Source organism: Orbilia oligospora, assembly GCF_000225545.1.
Source record: "Orbilia oligospora ATCC 24927 unplaced genomic scaffold scaffold00097, whole genome shotgun sequence".
In the NCBI taxonomy this organism is placed as follows: Eukaryota; Fungi; Ascomycota; class Orbiliomycetes; order Orbiliales; family Orbiliaceae; genus Orbilia; species Orbilia oligospora.
Genome location: NW_011645654.1, coordinates 127,973 through 149,195, shown reverse-complemented (window position 1 = coordinate 149,195; position 21,223 = coordinate 127,973). Strand labels below are relative to the sequence as shown.

General features: G+C 46.5%; 2 protein-coding genes across 2 annotated transcripts; one reads left to right on the top strand and one right to left on the bottom strand.

Moving 5' to 3' along the window:
* Positions 1–229: 229 nt before the first annotated feature.
* Positions 230–7,268, top strand: AOL_s00097g35 (uncharacterized protein; the record flags this gene model as incomplete). The annotated part of the gene is made up of 5 exons (XM_011125868.1): positions 230–412; positions 507–2,645; positions 3,349–4,130; positions 4,285–4,871; positions 4,942–7,268. 5 exons carry the CDS (start codon positions 230–232, stop codon positions 7,266–7,268), a joined length of 6,018 nt encoding a protein of 2,005 aa, XP_011124170.1.
* Positions 7,269–8,091: 823 nt separating this feature from the next.
* Positions 8,092–9,135, bottom strand: AOL_s00097g34 (uncharacterized protein; the record flags this gene model as incomplete). The annotated part of the gene is made up of 2 exons (XM_011125867.1): positions 8,092–8,718; positions 8,809–9,135. 2 exons carry the CDS (start codon positions 9,133–9,135, stop codon positions 8,092–8,094), a joined length of 954 nt encoding a protein of 317 aa, XP_011124169.1.
* Between the last annotated feature and the right edge of the window lie 12,088 nt (positions 9,136–21,223).

The following is a 21,223-nucleotide window of genomic DNA, read 5'->3' as shown; positions in this document are numbered from 1 at the left end:
AGAAATCTACCGTGGAGTTTTGGGAAGTTATTATTTTATTCTAGATTCGAAAGAGACGAACGTCAATTTATCTTTTTTCTTCTCTTCCCTCTTTCTTCTATTATCTGTCGGATATTCTACGATCACTTTTTCCAAAATCCTGGGACGAACATATACCGAAGAGTTACACCACTATAGGGAACATGCGAGGGAGCTGCGCCGTAGTTGTCGCCGCATATCCCGATACACGATGGCCGATATTTTAACGATGACCGAGGATGTTGATGTTGGATTGAGGGGGGGAGGAGTAGTAGTAGTAAATAAAGCGCTGGAGTGTCCCGGATATCTGGATCTCTGCAATGATATGGATGATGGTTTACCCCGGTACGATGCTTTTGCAACAGTCAGTTCCAAGGTGGTGGCAGCGCTAAAGGTGAGTAACTCCTTTCTTATTGTTTTTTTTCTTCCAAAATTCTGGATTTAGAAGGTTCATAGTTGGAAATGATGTTAATGGGGGGGAACAACAGGGAAACTTCACTACCACGACCATTTGCGAGGAACCACTTCCTGCATACGATGATGTAACTTTACCGCCATACTCAAGCTTACCTGAGCACCTCGAACTCGATACCCTTCTTCTCAACCTCCCTCCACCTCCTCCATACTCACCGATATTTCCGGCGATAATTGCACCATGTCGTCCAGATTGGACACAGGAACCAACGAACGTTAGATCACACGCCAAGAAAAAGAAGGGCGGAAACAAAAACAGTGGGAATAGGAATAACTCGGTATCTGGAGGAGGAGGTGGTGGTGGTGGGAATGACCCTCCTGAGACACCTATTAGTCCAAATACCCCCGGTGGAGGGGCCGGCGACGATGGTGAGGATGAACGACGAAAGAAGGAAGAGGATGAAAGAAGAAAACAAGAGGAAGATGAAGCCGCGCTAAGGCTATTGGAGGAGATGGAAGAAGAAAATAGAAAACAGGAGGCGGCAAAACAAGCAGAGATAATGCGGAGGCATGAAGAAGCTGCGGCTGCCGAAAAAGCGGCAAGAGCGGCAGATATGGAAATGGTGCGGAAAGCTCGTGCGGAGAGGCTAAAACGGGAACAGGAGGCGATAGAAGCTAAAGAGCGGGAAGAAAGGGAACTTCTGGAAAGAGAAAAGAGGGAGAGGGCGGATAGAATGAGGTTGAGAAGAGAGCGGGAGGCAGAGGAGGCGCGAAAAGCGGAAGAGGCAAAGAAAGAAGCTGAGAAACCGTCCGGTTTGGGTCGTTGGTCGTTCTGGGGTGGTTCTAAGAAAGCGGCGGTGGTTGAAAAGCCTCCAACCCCGCCACCGCCGGAGCCAGAACCAGAACCAGAGCCAGAGCCAGCACCCCAAGTTGATCCGGTGCCTATTAAGCAGAACACCAATTCCTTCTTGACCGCAAATATGGCAATGGAAGATAATGGGGAGGACAGTTGGGGATTCTTTGGTTCGTCGCATACTTCAAAGAGAAGCTTTGGGAATTCATCTTTCAAATCGCATTCCCCAAATCCTGCGCCGGTCGAACCGCCGCCTGTCAAGCCTGAAGATGAGTTCCCCGCGTTCAAATTAAAGTCGACGAAAGACCGATTGAAGACGTTCCAACAAGAGCCGCCAAAAGCCCCCACACCGCCACCACCACCTCCTGTAGAACCCGAGCCAATTGTCGAGGAGCCAAAGGTTGAAGAGCAAAAACCAGAGAAGCCAAAGGTTGAAGAGCGACGACTAGGGATGTCCAAGTTCGAAGAGCGACGACTCGGGACCTCTAAGCTTGAAGAGCGACGACTCGGGACATCTAAGCTAGAAGAGCGACGACCCGGAACATCTAAGCTTGAAGAGCGGCGACTAGAAAAATCGAAGATTGAAGAGCGGCGACTAGAAAAATCGAAGGTTGAGGGGCGATTTGGTTATGGGAAGCCTAAAGTTGAAGAACAACCACCCGAAAAGCCCAAGGTTGACGAACGACGATTTGGTTATGGGAAACCCAAGATTGAAGAACAATCGCTCGAGAAGCCCAAGGTTGAGGAGCAACCGCCCGAGAAGCCTAAGATTGAAGAACGACGATTTGGTTTTGGAAAGCCGAAGGTTGAAGAACCGAAGGTCGAGGAGCCGACAGTCAAGGATCCGGCTCCGGCTCCGGCTCCGGCTCCAGCTCCCGTCCTGGAAAAAGCCGATGATACCCCTTGGGGAAGCCGGGTCAAGAGGAAGTCTCAGGTCCCAGCTCCAACAGAAGAAGCAAAAGCGACACCGTGGGGAAGCCAGCTGAAGCGAACAGCGAAACCTACCGTATCAAATATAGAACCATCCAGCAGGTTACCCGTCAAAAACGAGTTTCCGTTCAATACAAAACTTAAATCAACGGGTAAAGCGGCTGAGTTGATGGCGGAAGGAAGACCAAAGCTTCGGAAAGCCGTTAAGGAGCCCACTCCTGAGCCCGAACCGGCGCCCGTGGTTGAAGAGCCACCGCCACCACCACCTCCTGAGCCAGAACCGGAACCTGAGCCTGTTATACCGGAACCTGAGCCAGAACCAGAACCGATCGTAGTAGAAGAACTTACGATCGAAGATCCTACGCCGACATCTCAAAGGAGAGGATTTTGGGGGTCCTATTTTGGTGGTGGGAGCAGTCCTACATCGAAGGTAAGTCACACATATCTGCGCTTTCCCCAGCAAACTAAACCGTGCATCGATTTCCTATTTTTGAGTCTTGCGTTTGTTGAGCCCCTCCCATTGAAAGACCATCTCTCGTGCTCGTCATAAGACTTGGGCGGATTGTTTGTGGAATGAAGAGAAGTGAGGAGATAGCAGCGGCAAGAAGCGAGGAATGCCATAACCTCATATTCTCCCGCAATTGGCCTTTTCCATTAGGTTCCATAAGCCATGCAAGCGCTCGCAACATTACATCAACATTGTGATTGCAAGTGCTGCTGCTGTTGTGTGCTGCCATTGCGAGAGTGGCGTTTTTTGATAACAGAGCCGTGCAGTGGCTGGAAACGGCAATTTTACCAATCGGGGAGGCTTTGCGCGTGGCACCGCGTTGTCATGGTCAAGTCGATCCGCTTGGCAACACAGGCCCCAGCCGAGTTATATTAAGGAGAGACATGGCCACGCAATTTGCAGTCATCCCAGTCAGCCAGAACTGCAAGATTAAGATCCTGCGATCGGATCTGAGTGGGCCGTGTCTGTCATACCGTCCAGTCTGCGATTCCTTTTCTTTCCAACTATTGAATATCTCTCCGCATCCCCTCGCTCAAATGATTCCCTTCTTGCATGTACTAGCCTGATTCGGCTCCAATATACGCTTCGACTGACCACAACCTTTTCCCGTTGGTTTGAACTGTAGGAGGAACCGGCATCTCGTCGACAGTCTTTGGAGGAGTCATCGTCCGCGAAACAGCAGCTTGAAGACCCGCTTGCTTTCGAAGATCCTAATCCCGAGGAACCCGCTATCCCTGAACCTCCTCCGGCTAAGGAACCGACACCTCCGCCGGAACCTGTTCTGGAAGAGCCTCTGAAGAAAATCAAGAAGGTCGTCAAAGAAGAGAAACAGCAACCTAAGCCGACTCGCGCCCAGCTACTGAGGGAGGCAGCAGCCAAGGAGAAAGAAGAACGGGAACGTGCCGCCGCTGAAAGGGCCGCTGAAAGAGCCGCGAAAAAGGCCGCAAGAGAACTAAAACGAGCGAAGAAACAGGAGGAAAAGGTCGAACCAGCACCACCGCCACCGCCCCCTCCCGCCGAGGATCCGCCAGTTGAGGAAACGAAAGAGGAAGAAGCGCCAGTAGTAGAACCCGAACCCGAACCCGAACCCGAACCAGCACCGGAACCCGTACCAGAACCTGTATCAGAACCGGCGCCTGAAGAGCTAGCTAAAGAAGCAGTAGGGCTAAAGGTTGTCGAAGAGGTTGCGCACGAACGTGATATCCTTGAGTTCGAAATACCCGACAGTACGGCTTCAGGAGTAGACCCATGGGCGCTCTTCGGAGCGAGGCGGCGTCCAGCTGCACCCAAAGAAGAAGAGCCAGCACCACCAGAGCCAGAAGAGCCAGCACCACCAGAGCCAGAGCCAGAGCCGATAGTCGAGCCGGAACCTGAAGTAGTAGAGGTGAAGCCTAAGATCTCTAACAAGTATGTATCTTCATTACATCCCTTCCCTTATATCTCCTCCTCTATTCTCTCCTTTTATTCCTTCCTTTGGAGTGTGATTGTTGTCATTCTGTGGTTACACAAGGCTCCACTGCAATCGTTGATGGCTGACGCATAATGTGTTGTCCATTTTCAGGGCTGCCAAATTACTGGGCACGAACGATCCCCCTCCGAAGAAAAAAACGACGGCGGCAAAGACAACTTCAGCAAGTACCGCCAGGTCTGCCTCGAAAAAACAAGAGGGCCTTTCGCTCTTTGGCTCTCAGCCTGCTCCTGCTCGTAAAAAGACCGTAGTTAAGAAGAGGGAGCCCGAGAAACCACCAGTAGAGCCGGAGCCAGTCCCAGAACCGCCTGCAGAGCCGGAGCCAGCACCTGAACCCGTACCTGAACCCCCAGCAGAAGAACCGGTCGTCGAGGAGGCCCCTCCTCCTGAAGAACTTAAGAAGAAAGCCGTGGCGACACCGAAGAAGATTGAACGTAGGGCCACTGGCGGACTTTTTGGAGGACTGTTCGGTGGCCCTGCCCCTAAACCGGTGACAAAGAAGAAGAAGGTGGAAGAACCCCCACCACATCCACCTGCTGAAGAAGCCCCTGCAGAGGAACCTGCGCCGGAAGAGCCGGCACCGGAGGAGGCTGCGCCAGAGCCAGAGGCCGCTCCGCCAGACGCAGGGGATGACGAACCAAAGGAGGACCCTCCAGAAGAAGACGCCCCAGGCGAAGATGGTATGCGAATAGATGGTCTAATCCCTGGCCGAGACGTTAAATTAGTAATAGATACTGACAACATGTGTAGCCCCCGCGCCAGTGCAGGAGAAACCGAAAAAGAAGATAACGGCTGGTGAGTTGGCGAAGCGACAACGGGAAGCTCGCAAGAAAAAACAAGAAGAAGAAATCCAAAGAGCCATCGATGCAGAGCTAGAACGTCGAAAGGCGAAAGCGCAAGCCAAGGAGGAGGAAAAGGCCGCAAAAGAAGCTGCCAAAGCCGCCAAAGCCGCTGAGAAACAAGCTGCTAAAGCTGTAGAGAAACAAGCCGCCGTCAAAGCTATAGCAGAAAAACCTGCAGCAAAGACAGCGAAGTCCAAAGCGTCAGTCGCCAGCAGCAGCAAAAAATCAAAGTCAAAGTCAAAGCCAGCAGAGCCAGCAGAGCCAGAGCCAGAGCCAGCAGAACCTGAGGAGACTCCTGTCGCAGAGCCAGAATCTCCTGCTCCTGCTGACGATGATGTACCTGACGTGCCAGATGAAGCTGCAGGCGGTGACGTGGCAGCCAGCGTGCATAGCAAAGGTAGCAAAGGCAGCAAGAGGAGCAAGTCGTCAAAGAACCCATACGCCCTTCCTGAGCTTATTATCGAAGACGATGACAACGATGATGACAACGATGATGAAGACCGAGAATTCCCTCTTCCCAAGACACCCGGCGGGGGTATAAATGTCTCGCAGTTCCTCATCCCGGAGACCCCAGTCCCACCTGCCAGATTCGATACCGGAGATAAGAAACATCGCAAAAAACGCGACGAGACCGAAGAGGAAAGGAAGAAGCGACACAAGGAACATAAAGAGAAGAAGAAGGAAAAAGAAGAAAAACGGCGTAGTAAACGACACGACGGTGACGACGAAGCTGCTGCTAAAGAGAAACGTCGAGAGGAAAGGAAGCGAAGAAAGGCCGCAGAGATGCCAGAAGGAGAAGAAACAGCTCCAGAACCCGTCATCGAGGAGGAACCAGCTGCTGAGGAAGCTGCAGCAGCGGAAGAAGATGCTCCTATCGTAGCCGCTGAAAAGCCCGAAAAGCCTGATCTAGCCTTTGACGTTGGAGATGAGGACGAAGATGAGGATGAAGCCGAAGCCGAGGAGAAGGAAGAATTCGAAGATGCTGACGAGAAGAATGGCGATGAAGAAGAGGGCGAGGGAGAGAAGGAGGATGTGGAGATGAAGGAGGCAGCGGTTGTTGAAGAGGAGAAGAGCAGTGGTGATGACAATGAGGAAGCTGCCGAGGAAGAAGAAGAGGCCGTTGTTGAAGAGGCTGCCCCTCCAACCAAGCGATCCAAGTCCCACCATCACCACCATTCACATCACAAGCCATCCAAAACAGAGCGCCTTCTTGGAGAGACCACAACCGCATCAAAGCTTTCTCGCAGCAAGTCATCCAGAGATATGCCAAAATCAGACAAGCCAGATATGAAGCGATCGAAAACCTCCAAGTCTCGTAAGGAGGACGAGCTTGACCGTGAGGCTCGACATGCAGCTCGTCGACGTGAAAAGAGGGAACAAGAAGCTGCTCTTGCCGTTTCCCGCGATGAAGAGGAACGTCGTGCACGAAAAGCTGCCAAGGAGGCAGAGCGTCGAAAGGAGGAGTTGAAGCGTCAAGAGCTCGAAGAGGCCGAACGCCTCAGACAGGCGGCGTTGGATGCAGAGGCTGAAGAAGCTCGCATCAGAGAGGCTGAGTTCCAGGCTGCTGCAAAAGAGTATCAGGCGAGAGCTACCTCAGCTGGTAGTCATGCAGCCAAATCTCGTAAATCGGAGTTCCGAGAGCGTGGTGTAGGAGCCCCATCTGAAGAGAAGGACCGAGAAAAGGAAGCTCGTCGTGCTGCTCGTCGTGAAGAACGGTACAAAGATCTTTCACCCGAAGAAGCCGACGCCAAGAGAGCTCGACGGGACGCTCGTGCCGCTAGAAGGGCTTCACGTCGCATGTCTTCGCACGAAAACTCAAATGACGAGCCTCTCAATAATACAACTAACGCCGGCCATCTCTCTTCTCGCAGCAACAGTGACAAGATGGCCGACCGTCCCCTCCTGACCAAGGAGGAAGAGGAGCAAATCCGCAGAGATGCCCGCCGACAAGCCAGAAAGGAAGCTCGCGAACTTAAGGCTGCCAAGGAAGGTGTTTCTAGACACCACTCCTACCATGCCGACCGCTCTAGCCGTCGATACGGTGAATCTCCTGTTTCAGATGAAGAAGAATACGAAGCCGAGAGACGACCGGGCTTAAAGAGGTCGCATACCAACCGTCATAGCAGATACGAAGATATGGATGGGTATGCGAGGTACGATGATGACGAAGCTGATGTAAAGCCAAAAGCTGGCAGGCTCAGTTGGTTCAAGGGGAAAGTTGGGAAGCTTTTCTGAAGGAGTTACACCATCATAAACATTAACAACGGCATCTACAAGGTTACCGGCATTTGCTTTTCCGTTAATGTTTTCACTATTTTGAATTTTCACGTTTAACTGCATCTTGGAGCATATGGGGACAGGTCCTTCCTTTTTACTTCCCTTCTTATACATTCTTCTTCATCAAAGGGTTTTGGGTTCTCGGGTGGTCGGCGTGTTTTATTTACAACCGTTTTCTTTTCTTCCTTTTCTTCTTCTTCTTCTTCTTCTACTTTTCCAGTTATGGATCTCTTATACGTTTTCTTCTTCTCGCGCAAGCACATTTGATATCCAGGGGATACAAAAAGTTTCTTAATGCATAATGGTCATCCTTTCCTTTTTTTCTTCTTCTCTCTCGTGCGTATGCGGGTGTTTCTTGGCCTCTTTCCATTGTCTATACATTATTATATTACCCTGTACGCAATGTCGTTTTTATATCTGTTTCGAGATATTTCTACATGCACTGCCAGCCTGTCCGTCTGTCGCTCTGCTCTTTGCAATTGCTCTCGCATGTGAGCGTTTTGCTTTTAGTGTAGACCATAGTCTAGTGTATAGGTAGTAGTTCTAGCGGTGCTTCACAGTCAACTTAACTGGCGACCCATACACTATACCTATATATATATCTACTATCTATCTATTTACCCATTTGCCGTGCATGCATTATGGTGGTACATTATGAATGTCCTATATAAGATAACCCCGAACAAAGCGTCTGTCCACGTAGCTACTCAATGGTATATATATTAGGTATATAATGTCTCATCAATCTTCATCCTGAAGACCGACGACTAAATCTAAATTGCTATAGTCTCGCAACTTCACCTTTCCATGCCACACCCAGCTCCTTACAGATCTCCATCACACACCCTCTGATCCCATCCACCTCTTCTCTATCCGCGCCATTATTTATCGCCCCGACTAAGTGAGGCTTTAATTGTGCATTGACGTCCTGAGGGATCAATGCTGCTATTAAAACAAAACTAGTTTCTCTCGGTGTCAATACCGTGCCCTCAGAGAGTATCAAAGCGTATATCCATGTCGCAAGGATTTGTAGATCTGGAGACGACTTTTGGAGGTTTGCGAGCACTTTTTTGGAAATTGTAGGACCGTAGAGAGTGGTAAAGAAATCTGAACCACGAGCCAGGAATGGCAAAGTGGGATTTGTGGGGAACGTTGTGGGGGATGGTGGGGACGATGATATTGGAGTTGGAGATGGATCCTTATGGGCGTTTAGAGTGTTTGGCGGGAGGGAATTCGGACGAGAAGTTGGATACGGTGACGAAAGGGGGTGGAGAGATGAAGAAATCGAAGGTGAAGAGGATGATGATGAGGAAGGGGAAGAGGAAGGGGAAGAGGAAGAGTATTCTGGGAGGGGGTCGAGGAGGTGAGGTTCATGGCATTTGCGGAGGTGGTAAAGGGCGTTTATTGCCTATTCTCAACCACTCATATTATATTAGTACTCCATACTAATAGTCTCCACGCATATGATTAATGATTGCAATGCAGAAGGTAATCTCACCTTGGGAATCCCTCCGATGGCTCCACTCTTAACTAGGCCCTCTCTACACCGTCTTAATATCCTCAAGGCACTTTCCCTCCCTTCTTCATCGATCATTCCCAGTTTTCCGGGATTCCGAGCCAACCAGGCTCTTTCCTCCTTGACATACGCGGCATCGGTGCTACCGGGGATAGCGCTGTGTGTAAACGCATGTGACAGAACCGGGGCTATGAGTTCGGGTTTGTTACAGATGCTGATGGTGACGAGGGTTATGTAGTACCATGTTTGCGAGGGGAGGGATGGGTAGGTTCGGAGTTTTGTGAGGAAGGTGGTGGAGAGTCCTGTCATATTGGTCTATAAGCACTGATATATGGTACGACTTGGCTAGTATATTATAGCAGAAGACTAGACGGCGACTGCAATCACGACGAAAAAGCCGGAGATGAGTTACTGTTTCTGAGAAATATCAGCGAACAACCGGAATTAAATTAAATGTGACTGGGGGATTCAAGATATTTCTGACGGATGGATGAATGAATGAATGAATTCTATCGCATTGTATTGCATTGCATTGCAGACTCTGATTTAAGCCGAGGTTACTTCGAAGCTTTGAAGTTTTATATTGATTGAGCCTCGCTTGAAAGGAATGTTGGATTTTTGTAAGGACAACGCGCAGCTCGGGCCGGAAGGTGTCGGTGGGGGTCTTGAAATACTAATTGTCGGGTAGGTTCGGATTTCAGGCGCTATGTATAAGTGTAATCAAGTAACCCGAGTATAAGCAAGGATTCTTTCTTTACTTCAAAATTACTACTAAAAAGAATATTCTATACAAATGGGGTCAAGCGGTTAGATAACTGGCTCCAAAAAAAAGCGGAAGCAGTGCACAAAGGCAGCCCCGTAGTACCCCATGAAGCCCGAGATAATTAAATATTTCGATGTGAATGGCTTCATATGACGGAGACAATAGTATAGATATCATATACTAGTGGACACCCTTATATTCGGCTGGCTCTTTCAACATCAACGTCATAGACACGCATGGGGAAAGCCAACTCGACCACATGGGCCACGGGATCGATGCATGTTGATATCGCCTCGCCTTGAACCCAGAGTAGCCACGCTTATATATATATATAGTTATTATATTGCAATACTCTAGACATTTTACAAATTTTAATATAGGTTAATGACCATGGTCATACAGAACGGAGTCGACCTCGAATCATTTGGATTATGAGGCTAGTTGAAGATGAGTTTTATACACTGCACTCTTGCTATCGATCTCTAATTATTTATATGACTAGCCAGTCGCAATGTAGTGGCTCGGAAAGTACAGAATAGGCTTCCATCTATATATACTAATACCTACTAAGTTTGAAGACACACGTAGGCTTTGACTGGTATCGATAGCTACATGTATACACCAGCGATTAGGAAACAAGTTTGAACGCACACGGTTATGTTGTCTCGTGCCAGCTCCACACAAACAAAAATTCCAGGGTGGTCATATTATGTGAATGAGAAGATGTCTAAACTTTTCATTGAAAACTTGCAAGATAAATGGTATGATATCTTCAAACATTCCTCGACGTCTTGCCATTTAGGCTTGTGTAATTACAAAAACTCACAACCAATAAGTATTTAAGCAGTGATATCCGATATTGAGCCCTGTAAACTATTTCATTCCACTCAGTTCTTGGCAATGATTTGAACATATATAATTATAAAGGCGGTTCAAACCCGTTGGCATCTTCTAGTCTTGGGTCGACTCCTCATGAGCTGCGGTAAGAAAGACCCCCCAATTGAGGTTTTCAATTAAGCTCTATGAACTAGATATATCAATAGCAAATCGAATATAGACGTCACATTATAGCCCTCCTTCCCTCGTGTAAACAACAGTTGCGGAACAACCTGATTTAAGTGGAAAAACGCATCCGGCTAATGGACCTCAAGAACAATAAACTTTTGGACCGCGTAGTCAGATGAACACGTGTTTCTAAGCTAGTCAGAAAAGTTTTATGATATTCCGACTCAAATTTAGCCATTGTGAGCCTTGTAGCCCTGAGAGATACAGACATACGGGACGACCAATGCCCCCACGGGAAGAACGCTCCACGAGGCCCATGGACCGAGGACCGAAGCATGGCACGGGGAATGTGGTACTTTATTCAAAAGTACCTTCGGGAAGAAAAGGTACTTCTCCCACAAGTACCAGTTAGAAAAGAAAACCAAATTTGCATGGTCGGGTAATATGGCAATAGATTCCGATTGTCTGTCTGCCTCATGCCTGAGAGAACCTTCATCCAGTGGAGCCAGCTAGCCCAATGCCGCAGAGAAATCGCAATCGCAATCGCAACTTGGCTTCCGCAATGCACAGTGATATTACATCCTTAAAGTGGGCTTCTGAGAACAAGAAGCATGGGATCACACCGACAATCAGGAAATCCCCAGTCTGTGCCCTGCAGCAATGGCGGAGGTCAACTGATTCATTGGACCATTCCCTCAAAGCGGACAAAAACCCGCAGAAGAATATCAAAAATCCAGTCTACCCGAATCAAGATGTCCGCAGACGAACAACTCCCGAGTCAATGCCTTATTGGACGGCGAGTTCTCGCTTTCAAAGCTTTTTCCTTTTGGTGGAGGCTGAGTGCATGCAGCTTCTTGACCGGTCGCTGCATAATAACCTTTCGGAGTCCTCGTTTGAATCCAGTTAGCCAACCCCGTTTTACTAGCAACAACACAGTTCAAACGTAAGTTTTCCAACAAGGCTTGTGCTTTAACATCCCTGATGCCTGCCAGCCCTACGAGGACAACCGGTGAGACATTTATTTCTTGTCGAAGAATGTCGAATTGTCTGCCTTTCCTCATGCTCCATGCTCCATGCTCCATGCTTCATGCACGGACGGGATAGCTTTTCTTCAAGGGTTTTAGTGAGTTGGTCTTTATTGGGAGATCATTCGCTTGTAGTATACCTCGTTCCATTCGGTTCTTGGGAATAAGATCCCGTTCGTGCACTTGGAGCTCTCCCTGCAAGGAAAGGAAAGGATAATAGATAAGGTTCTGGAGCCAGGTAGCTTGCAAGTTGGCAATTCGGCATCTCCGATAAAACATGGACCAAGAAGCCCTAATGCTCCACCCTTCGCATCTTCATGTTTATCAACCATGACATTTTCTGGAAAACTTCCAAGTTTCAGACCTAGTTCTCGCAATATTGTGGCCCCATGTTCCCTGTAGTTGGACTCCAAGAGTTCAGACTTGCAGCTTTTGCTTATGTTTTCCATCTATGAAATCGCTTCGGATGTGCTGCACGTAATAGATATATTCGCATATATGCGTATCTTCTCTTTCTTGGCTCTTTCGCAAATTATCATGCATTTCAGCCCTACAAGACATTACTAACGGGTAAAATCATAGATAGCGAGCCAACCGAAGACTTGAGACATAGAGGAAACCGGGGTAGCATAGACTGGCTCAAAAGCTTCGGTAGTTTGAACATACATACGCTCAGCTGACTAAGTCTCGATCCTAGATCCATGGCATCTGTTAAAGAATAAGAGTGTCAGCCCACAGTTGAGGAGTCTGGCGACGAGGCAAGTGTCAGCCTTACTATTAATATTATTTGGCTAGAGCTTTTATTAAGTCAGCACACATGATAAAAGATGGTGAACATATCAGCTCTAAATAATTAACCGAAGCTAAATATTACATCAAAATATAGTCTCGTTCCCAGAATACATGTATAGGTGTTCAAAAGTTTTGTGTAATAATAGCATCAGCAAATCATAATACCTCCTTCATAACATTTCTTCTACATTTAGATTGTTTTTCGCTTTTTTAGGTCTCAATACTATTGATCATGACCTAGCCGATGGACTCAGCTCGACCAGTTGACAGTAGACCAGGGCTCTACGAGGCGGGGGTGCGCGTCCCCCAGATCTGCAGACTAAGAACTCTAACCATCAACCTGGACCCAAGGCAGACTAGCCTGCAAAAGCGGGGCCTACTGGGGCAAGTGTTAAAGGTTATACCGCCTTGCATAAGTGTAGAACAGCATGTCGGAATCAGACAAATGATTATTGTGGAATTCTAGAATTGGATCGGTTTATCAGTCAAGAAGATTGGCTAAGCTGCCGATTTGCTAGCATGTTAACAATTCTGTTTGTTGGTATTAATCTAGGGGTCGCTCACCTCTGCATATGCCTTGGTGTCTCAGCCCTATGAGTTAAATTTAAAGAAAAGAAACATCACTGTCCCCACAGTATCCACTAGTTACTTAGCTTTCGAAATAGTTATCTAGATATATTTGCTAGACATGATAAAGTCTAATTTATGAGCACATCCGATATAGCCACACCTATCACCGCCTTCTTGCTACTGCCTGCATACGCATGCTGCTGCTAGCCCTATAGAAATAAGTGGGCCAGCTGGCACCAGCTGAGTGTCCTTTATTAATATACTACTTTACACTAATTATACCAACAATAGCATGCAAAGCTAGCTGTCCATCCGAGGGAAGCCAACGTGTAGCGACGGTTGGCCCTAACATAAACCTACCTCATGTCATCTAATCCGGCCGCCATGCATGCACCCAATTGATAGTACATGTGGCTAGAGTGGAGCTTCGGGCTATCAAGGGAGCGATAGGTTCGCCGAAGTTCTGCATAACTCTCCGCCACACATACACACACACGCACGCACGCATATATGCACCCGTCTCCTTCGGGCTCCCACACCGACATTCTATCATATATATCCGAGAATACCTAATATTTCACCTAAGCGAGATGCCTGTATCTAGTCATGGCAGCCCCAGCATTTAAAATTAAAATGTGAATGCAATGACAAATACTGACACTTCGATCGGTTAGAGCGTTATAACGTTAACCGAGTGAGCGGCGTTCCAGAGACGGAGGGACCTGAGGAGGGTTGATTGAGTAGGTTGCATATGCAGCTAGTTAGGACGTGTTAGCGGGTTAGTCCTCAAACCCAAGCGATCTAGGCGTAGGTGGGGGCTGACGAGATTACTAGAGTCCTGCTCGCTTTGCGGTGCCTTCGTGCGTGGGTTTATCTATAGATCTATTCATGAAGCGACTTGTGTGTGAGATTATCTATTCACCCTCGATATCATCGATCGTACTATTCGTTCCACTAGAATAGTAGCCCAGATCACTGTGAAGTAACATATTGGCCTATTGAAGTTTCCTTCTGATGGATCTTAAATTCATTTATCTCCAAATTAAGACTTTTTATATGATGTCTGAGTTCACGGGCCCGGGTTGCGTCTAGATGTACAGATAAGAGACGAGCCCGACGTCCAAGATACATTACCTACTTAAGTACATATATATCTTGCATGTGCGTATTGCGCCACGGAATTACAACTATCGCGATATCATTATGCCCAATAGGAAATAGGCAGGTTGATCAATTTAAATCAAACGATCCCTTACCAAACAAGTTGATTCTCGTAGTCGTCGGCATGCCAGTTTTCACTGAGAAACGTTATGTACTATTTTGTTGTCAATCAATGTATTTCGTCCTAGTCTAGGAGCTGAGGTTCATCCTCAAAACAGAGAGAACCGAATAGATTTCGACATACCCGATCAAACAAATAATTTATTAACAAAGTTCTATTTCGATCTAGAAGAGAAACTATTCTCTTAGATTGCGAATACAACATTAGCTATATTCCGACGTCAGAGATTCTGGACATCGTTGACACCGTAACCCAGCCTCAAAGAATGAAGACTGCCTGGGCTGCGATAGAAGTAGATTTAACTCCTTGATCTGTATACGTGCTATTTTGATGAATATTTACAGTGTATTTAGAATACTATCCTAGTTGATCGACACCATGATACCACAGGGCACCCTAAAGCCGTATCCTATGTACTAAGATTCCCATTATAGAACGGCCAATTGATCAATTGATTAGTAACAGATCCAATCTTGTTGACGATCGATTGATTCAAGAAGGCCGGTCCTATAATCCCATGACGAGAAATTTCATATAGAATCTAGCTTGACATCAGCCGTAGATACCTTACGTTACGAGTCAGCACTCCGCAGATCTATTTGTCAGGCCAGTCAATTGATCAACAGGTCTCGGAGAATTACAACTTTCGATCGGAGGCTAGGGAGCTCAACGTATATGCCCATTGCCAGATCCAAGTTCTCGTCCGACCGTCCCTCGGCCTATGTCCGTATCTGTGCCTGCGTTTGTATACATGCCATCCCTTTAAACTTCCTAATAGCGAAGTGTCTCGGAAACAAAATTCATCGTTCGTGTAACTAGAGCTTGTTAGTTCCCTCGCGTTCGAATTTGGAACGAACCATGTTGATATGCGCCCATGCATGCGGTATTATACATGTTATTTTCATGTACCGCGAATATCAAAAAGCTAAGCCCTGTACATCTGTATGATACCGCGGAGGAGGTAGGTAGCGAAGACCCGTATTTTCGTACAAACGGCTGTAGAAACGTATCGCACCTTGTGTTATTCGAGAAATCTCCCGAGCGAGGCACATAGCCTTCTCCTAGGCTCGGTTCGAAGTCATACAGAAATATCTAATACAGTTATAATATCACGGTAAGGAGATCGTTGAATCTGCAAACAACTGTTTGATCGAAGAGTTTCACGAAGTTGAGACAAGGATCGTATATGTTGCACGTTGGAGGTTACACAAACAGGGATTTCTTATGATATGAGAATGCCAAATGGCGTTTCACAGAAGATGTTGGTGAAATTTCTGCTCGCCTGCCTGAAGTAGGAACCGTCATTGATCATTTGATTCATGCAGTCACATTAAAATTCGACGGTTTATGCATAATACCTCCTCAATGATGTATTTACTTCCCTAATTATTGAAGCTTGCATATTCTGATGTGTTTGATTATGTTCGCCTCGATCTCGTATGCCGATTCCTGGGTGAATCGGCCCTCGATACCATTATTGGAATTTGAAATGCGAGTCATTTGATCGAGTATCTGGTTAGGGTTTCGATCGGGATAATGAATTGGCCCGTGTCCGGATCCATTGATCGATCAATATTATGCATATCTCAGGGACCAGGCGCCGCGAAAAGCCTCATATGCAGAACATGGATGTAAAACCTCGATTCCAAAATTGTGCAATTGTCAGATTAGCAAAAAAACAAGAACAATAGTATTATCATTATTATCATTATTATTATTCTTTATAAAAAAATAAAAAATATAAAAAATAATTGTGAGAATATCAATGGCTGTATTGGTTCTCACATTGTAAAACCTGTAAATGACTCGCACAAAGCAGTCACGGCACTGTAGCTGTTGAGGATCAAGCACCTCCAATATACACGGCTGCTCTGTGTAACACAAATATGAAATTGATATCGATAGGTACTTGTGCTTTGACAAAACGTGCAGGCATTGCACGGATATCGCAGCCGCTTTAGCCTTTACCCGTATTTATTCAAGCATGAAAATCGAAGAAATCCAAGAGAACACTATCCCGCAAAAAAAAATACTCCATGTCCTCATGATGCTACAGTGCGCTGATCTTGATACCATTTCATCACCTATGAATATGATACGATGAAATTTCGAAAATGTAGACATCGTTTCGAACAAGGAACTATCACAGGATTGGAGTCTTTGTTGGGATCTCTGATTACAAAGCAGACTGTCACTTCAGCCTTTTCTTGCAAAATGAACCCTTTCCGAATTAATTATCCATGATGTAAAGCAACCTCAAGCGGCATGGATGTCTAGGCTGCCATGTTTTCCGTGTTGTTACTCTGCAACATCATTCTAGGAAAGCCGTGGTGCTTTTAGGTGGGCGAATCGAAGTTTTTGATTTCCAAATAGCCCAGACCGTTATGCCTAGATATAGCGAGTCATTGTAGTGGGGTCTATAGACGCAAGGCTGCTGGCTTGTGTGAGCACCTCAAAAGGAAGGCGCGAACAGCCGGGAAAAATCTTCGGAAACGTGATCGGTTCTCAGGTTCATGATGTTGATTGCTAATTGCATATTGTTACTGGGCATTGGCTTGATCCATTGAGTATTTTTTTTTTGCACCCTGCCAATCTGCCAATTTGACGCTCGTCAGGCGCTAACCCAGGCCCTCGATGTGTCCAAATTAGTTCGGCTCAAAGGATTTGCAAATTTGGTATTTGAACAAGCTCGAGTTTCGAGTTGATGTTGTTTGGATTTGTCGCAATTGCCTAAATATTTGAGTTTTCTGACATGTCATGATCTTGCGGCTCTAATATTATTAGAACTATACGAAAATTCCAAGAGAAATTTCAAAAGACAATACCTCATCCGATAAGGAGGAACCACATATCAAACAATCACATGCTGCTAGCCAAACTGTGATTGCCGATTTGCCATCTGCTGTCCCGCGTTCTTACAGATCAACTCCTTATATTAGATGAGCTATAGAGCTCCGCCACACCGCACGGTACCTGTCTAAACTTCGAGGTTCTGGATCCGGAGTTGAAGATGGAACTTCCCAGCGGATCCTCGAAGCTCCGAATTGCAACATCATCTCTGACGTTTTCCTCAACCTGTAACGTTTGAGATATCACTAGAAGGAGACTAACTTTTTCGCAAAGTAGATATGTACATACATGTCTTTCTCCTGTGCAACTGCTGCGGCAGCTCGCCAACGTAAGCCCCTTGTTCTCCAGAGTATATTTGTGGGGATCCGATGGTCGAGCCGCCTTTCCACTTGCTTAACCCTAACACTGGAATTACGGCTATTAATGATCCGATAAGGCTTGTTCGCCGAGAGTTTTAGATTTGCTTCACGCAGTAATTGAGAACGTAGCAAAGTCGAACTATGGAACTTGCCGTCCATATCAACGGCAGGATTTTAACTCTGATTCTTTCGCGCTAGCAAACATTTTGAGTTTAAGGCCTTATGGGATGGGATACAAATTGCGAGCTGACATTTGATAAATAGAGCTTGGCTGTTGATGTTCTAAAATCGAAGTGCAGATAAGCCGCGCAGATACGAGAAAGCGGCTCTTCACAATTTCTAGGAGCTTAATCCACAATGAATCCTGACTATTGGGAATGGAAGGGGCTAGAGCCATCAAAACCGATGGAAATTATACCTTTGAGGTTTGAAGGTAATATGAAAAAGAATAATAGACCCCACTTTTCAAGTCACCTGGCTCTCACCGTCGCGATTCATTTCCGTTTGATCGAACCAGATCAGACAAGATGTCCTGGTGCATTGTAGGCCGGGGTAGCCCTGGTTTCTTCGGACTATCAAAGGTCTTGCCCACATCATTAGAGGCTCTTTCGCTCTGTCCCATCGAGAGCACCATGCGTTTTGCCAATGCTGTACGAAATCCGAAAAAGTCGCTCTATGATGGACCCTTTGCTGGGGTTCAGTTATGCTATTAAAATGTCTTACTGACGGATTCTTTAGTATTCGCACATCTTTTGTTCGTTTTCGGGATTTTGTGGATCCCCGATTACGAAAAATTGTTTTCAACCTTGGGGTTCCCAATATACCTCGATTACTGATAGTTCCTTGAGCCTGAAATAAAATACCGACTCAATAAAAGCGCGAATATTGCTCTTAGCCGCCAGCTTGGAAGACTTTATGTTGACTCAACCTCAAGTCTAATGCCAAAAATCGAGCTTGATTATATCATAGGTGCAGAAAGTCACTGTGAATCGGGAAGTTTTTTAAGCCGCAAATAGGTATTCGGTTGGGTATTGTAACCGTGGGTTCCGCGGGCTTATGGTCTAGACCAGTACTGCTATCACGAGGCTCGCAAAATATCTAAACCGAAAGCTGTGACTAAAGCGTATGGCATAAGTTAGTTTATCGACAAGACTTCCTCATTCTTGTCCTATATTGCTAATCGTCAAGGGTATCCAGCCTGTTCTTCCGTCAGATCCTGAACGGTTTTATCTTGGCATTTCGTACAACCTCAACGAAAAGTGGGTCCGATGACCAAGGCTAGACATTTTACGTCGAGAAGACATCGATGCCAGTGGAAGAAAAGTGCCGTTCGTAATTGATCTGACAAAAGTTTGGAAGGTAAGAGCGAAGGGTGGTCAAAAAAATGCAAGGCCCTACAGCCTGCTCGAGAGGATAGACCGTCTACACCTACCAAACGGATTTGTGAAGTGTGACGGTGGAATGCGAGCCAATTGCGCCAAACCTCCCCCTAGTCTATCACAGTTCTCGTCCCGATGCATATATGCATGTTGTGTCTATATCAGAAAATCCTCGTAACATGATCAGAGGATGCGTGAAAGCCCTGGCATCCTAGGGAGAAGGCCAATAAGCACCGTTACCTGCAATTACGGGAGGGAAAAATCAATAAAATCAAATAAGTAGTCTGGGGGACACTCACCTCTACCTTGAGATAAATAAGATAAAATAAATAAAGAATGGCTGCCAAAATCTTCTGCTATCTCTTCCTCCCTTATCTCGAGGGAATACCTCCCTACCTAGGTTGTTTGACAACCTGCAGCACTGGCGGCTCAAACGGTCATTTTTGTGCAACCACAGCTTTGACAGGTTGGCAGTTGCGAAGGAGTTAGGTATTAGATCCAATGGGGGTACCATGATTTTCTGTTTGTTAGCATCGGCCTGTTGGTCCAGTTTTTTGAAACGTGGAGGAGCACAAGGAATATCTTCCGTTTCTGTAGCTGGCCCTTTGCCAATTTCTACAGAAGCTCCTGCAAAACAAGCCGCAGAGCCTCAGGGTGGATAGTTGTGAATGCGTATTGGTCGCAGGACCCACAAAAAGCCAATGTGCACATTTCAGAGTATCTCTAGCTGAGGGGTCGAATTCTTCCAGCCTGGCAAATATTTCGTATGCCCAAATAGGCTTGTAGACTTTTTTTACTCCGAAACCCCGCAATCTTCATGTTGCTGTGAGGTCTTGTGGTCAGTCAATGGTACGTAGTATGAAGGAACTCGACTCGACTCGTGCTGGTGTGCCTGAAGGCAAGGTTCCCTACTCTGTACAGACAACTTTGTTGCACTAAGAGATGAGAAACCCTGTGCCGTGCGGGGTGTAAAAAGGAAATGATCCTTGTCACTATCAATTGGCTAAGGTAGCTCAATATTAAGTAAATTTGGCAATCGAGACGGTGCGGCGATGAGCGAAAGCTGTTTGATCAATGGAGTGTGGGCTATTTGAGCCTCAGCCTGGAGCAAACCTTCGGTGTCACAGAAATAGAGGGCGGGAGAACCTGTATGGCTGTTTGAATGTTGTCTCTCCAGCTGCAAGCCTTCGCATCCGGAATACTGCGTCTCATCGACAAAAGTCTTCGATTTGGAGGATTTTGTGCTGCATCACTTCTGCAGGACGGTACAAGTGGTTCAAATTTTTTTTTTCTTTCAATTTTGCAATTTTGGACAATCCCGTATCAATCAATCAATCAATCAATCAAGGGAAAAAAAAAAAAAAAGAAAAAGAAAAAGAAACAGCAGCTTCAAAAACGCAACTAGCAGCGCCAGCAACAGTGACCTATTCTCTCGACATAACCAACTTTCTGTCCATTGCAAACTTGGGCTTTTTTTCTCTCTATAAGAAAAAAAAAATACGACCAAACAGCCAGTCCACGCTGCACATATGCAGGTCGAATGCATAAACAATCATTGTTGCATCAAAGCTGTCCGATATCGCTCTGGCTCTCCGGTCCCGAATTATCTTGGTCTCGACGTTTGCTGGGCCTAAACAACTAGACATCGTAAGTGAAAACTTTCTCTTCGTATTGCAACGGCGATTGATATCCATCGTCCCCCCCTCGTGCTTTTGTCAGCAATTACATAGTAGCTGGGGGCTTAAATTTGGATGGAAGTTTGCAATATTATCGACCAAGACTCTGGTATGTATATTGGCATGGAACAAGAGGCTGAGGGCATTCTGCACTCGATTTGCAGTGAACTCTTCTCCCCAATTGCAGAAGCCGCCTTGCTCAGGGAACCAATTCTGGAATCCCTGTTGACAGATGCTCGCCTCTTTCACTCGCGACATTCCCGTTTCCTCTCGGTTGCGTCCTTGTTGCTTTCCACCTTGAACATGTGAAAGGTTATTCTTGCCTTCTTTATTCCGCTACCGTTACTCGATTCTCTAGCTTCATCCTCAGTCAATCATCCTCGCATGAAGATTTTTGCGATGAAAGGGCAGTTAGTAATATGGTTCCCCATGTTGGGGCTGCTTTTATGAAACTTGAAACCTTCATCATCCTTGGCTTCCCTTGTCAGGCAATTTCATACTTGCATGAGGATCGTTTTGAGGCAGGAATTGAGAAAGGAACAATTAATTCGTCTTACACAAAGTTGCAAGCTCGATTGTTAGTAAACCTTTGGATTCTTCCTCCCCTTCTTCGTTTTATTTCTTTTTCTAAAGACTGCACATGCCCATCCTCTATACGGTGTCTACAGTTGAGACTAGCCGAGCTTTCATTTCTTT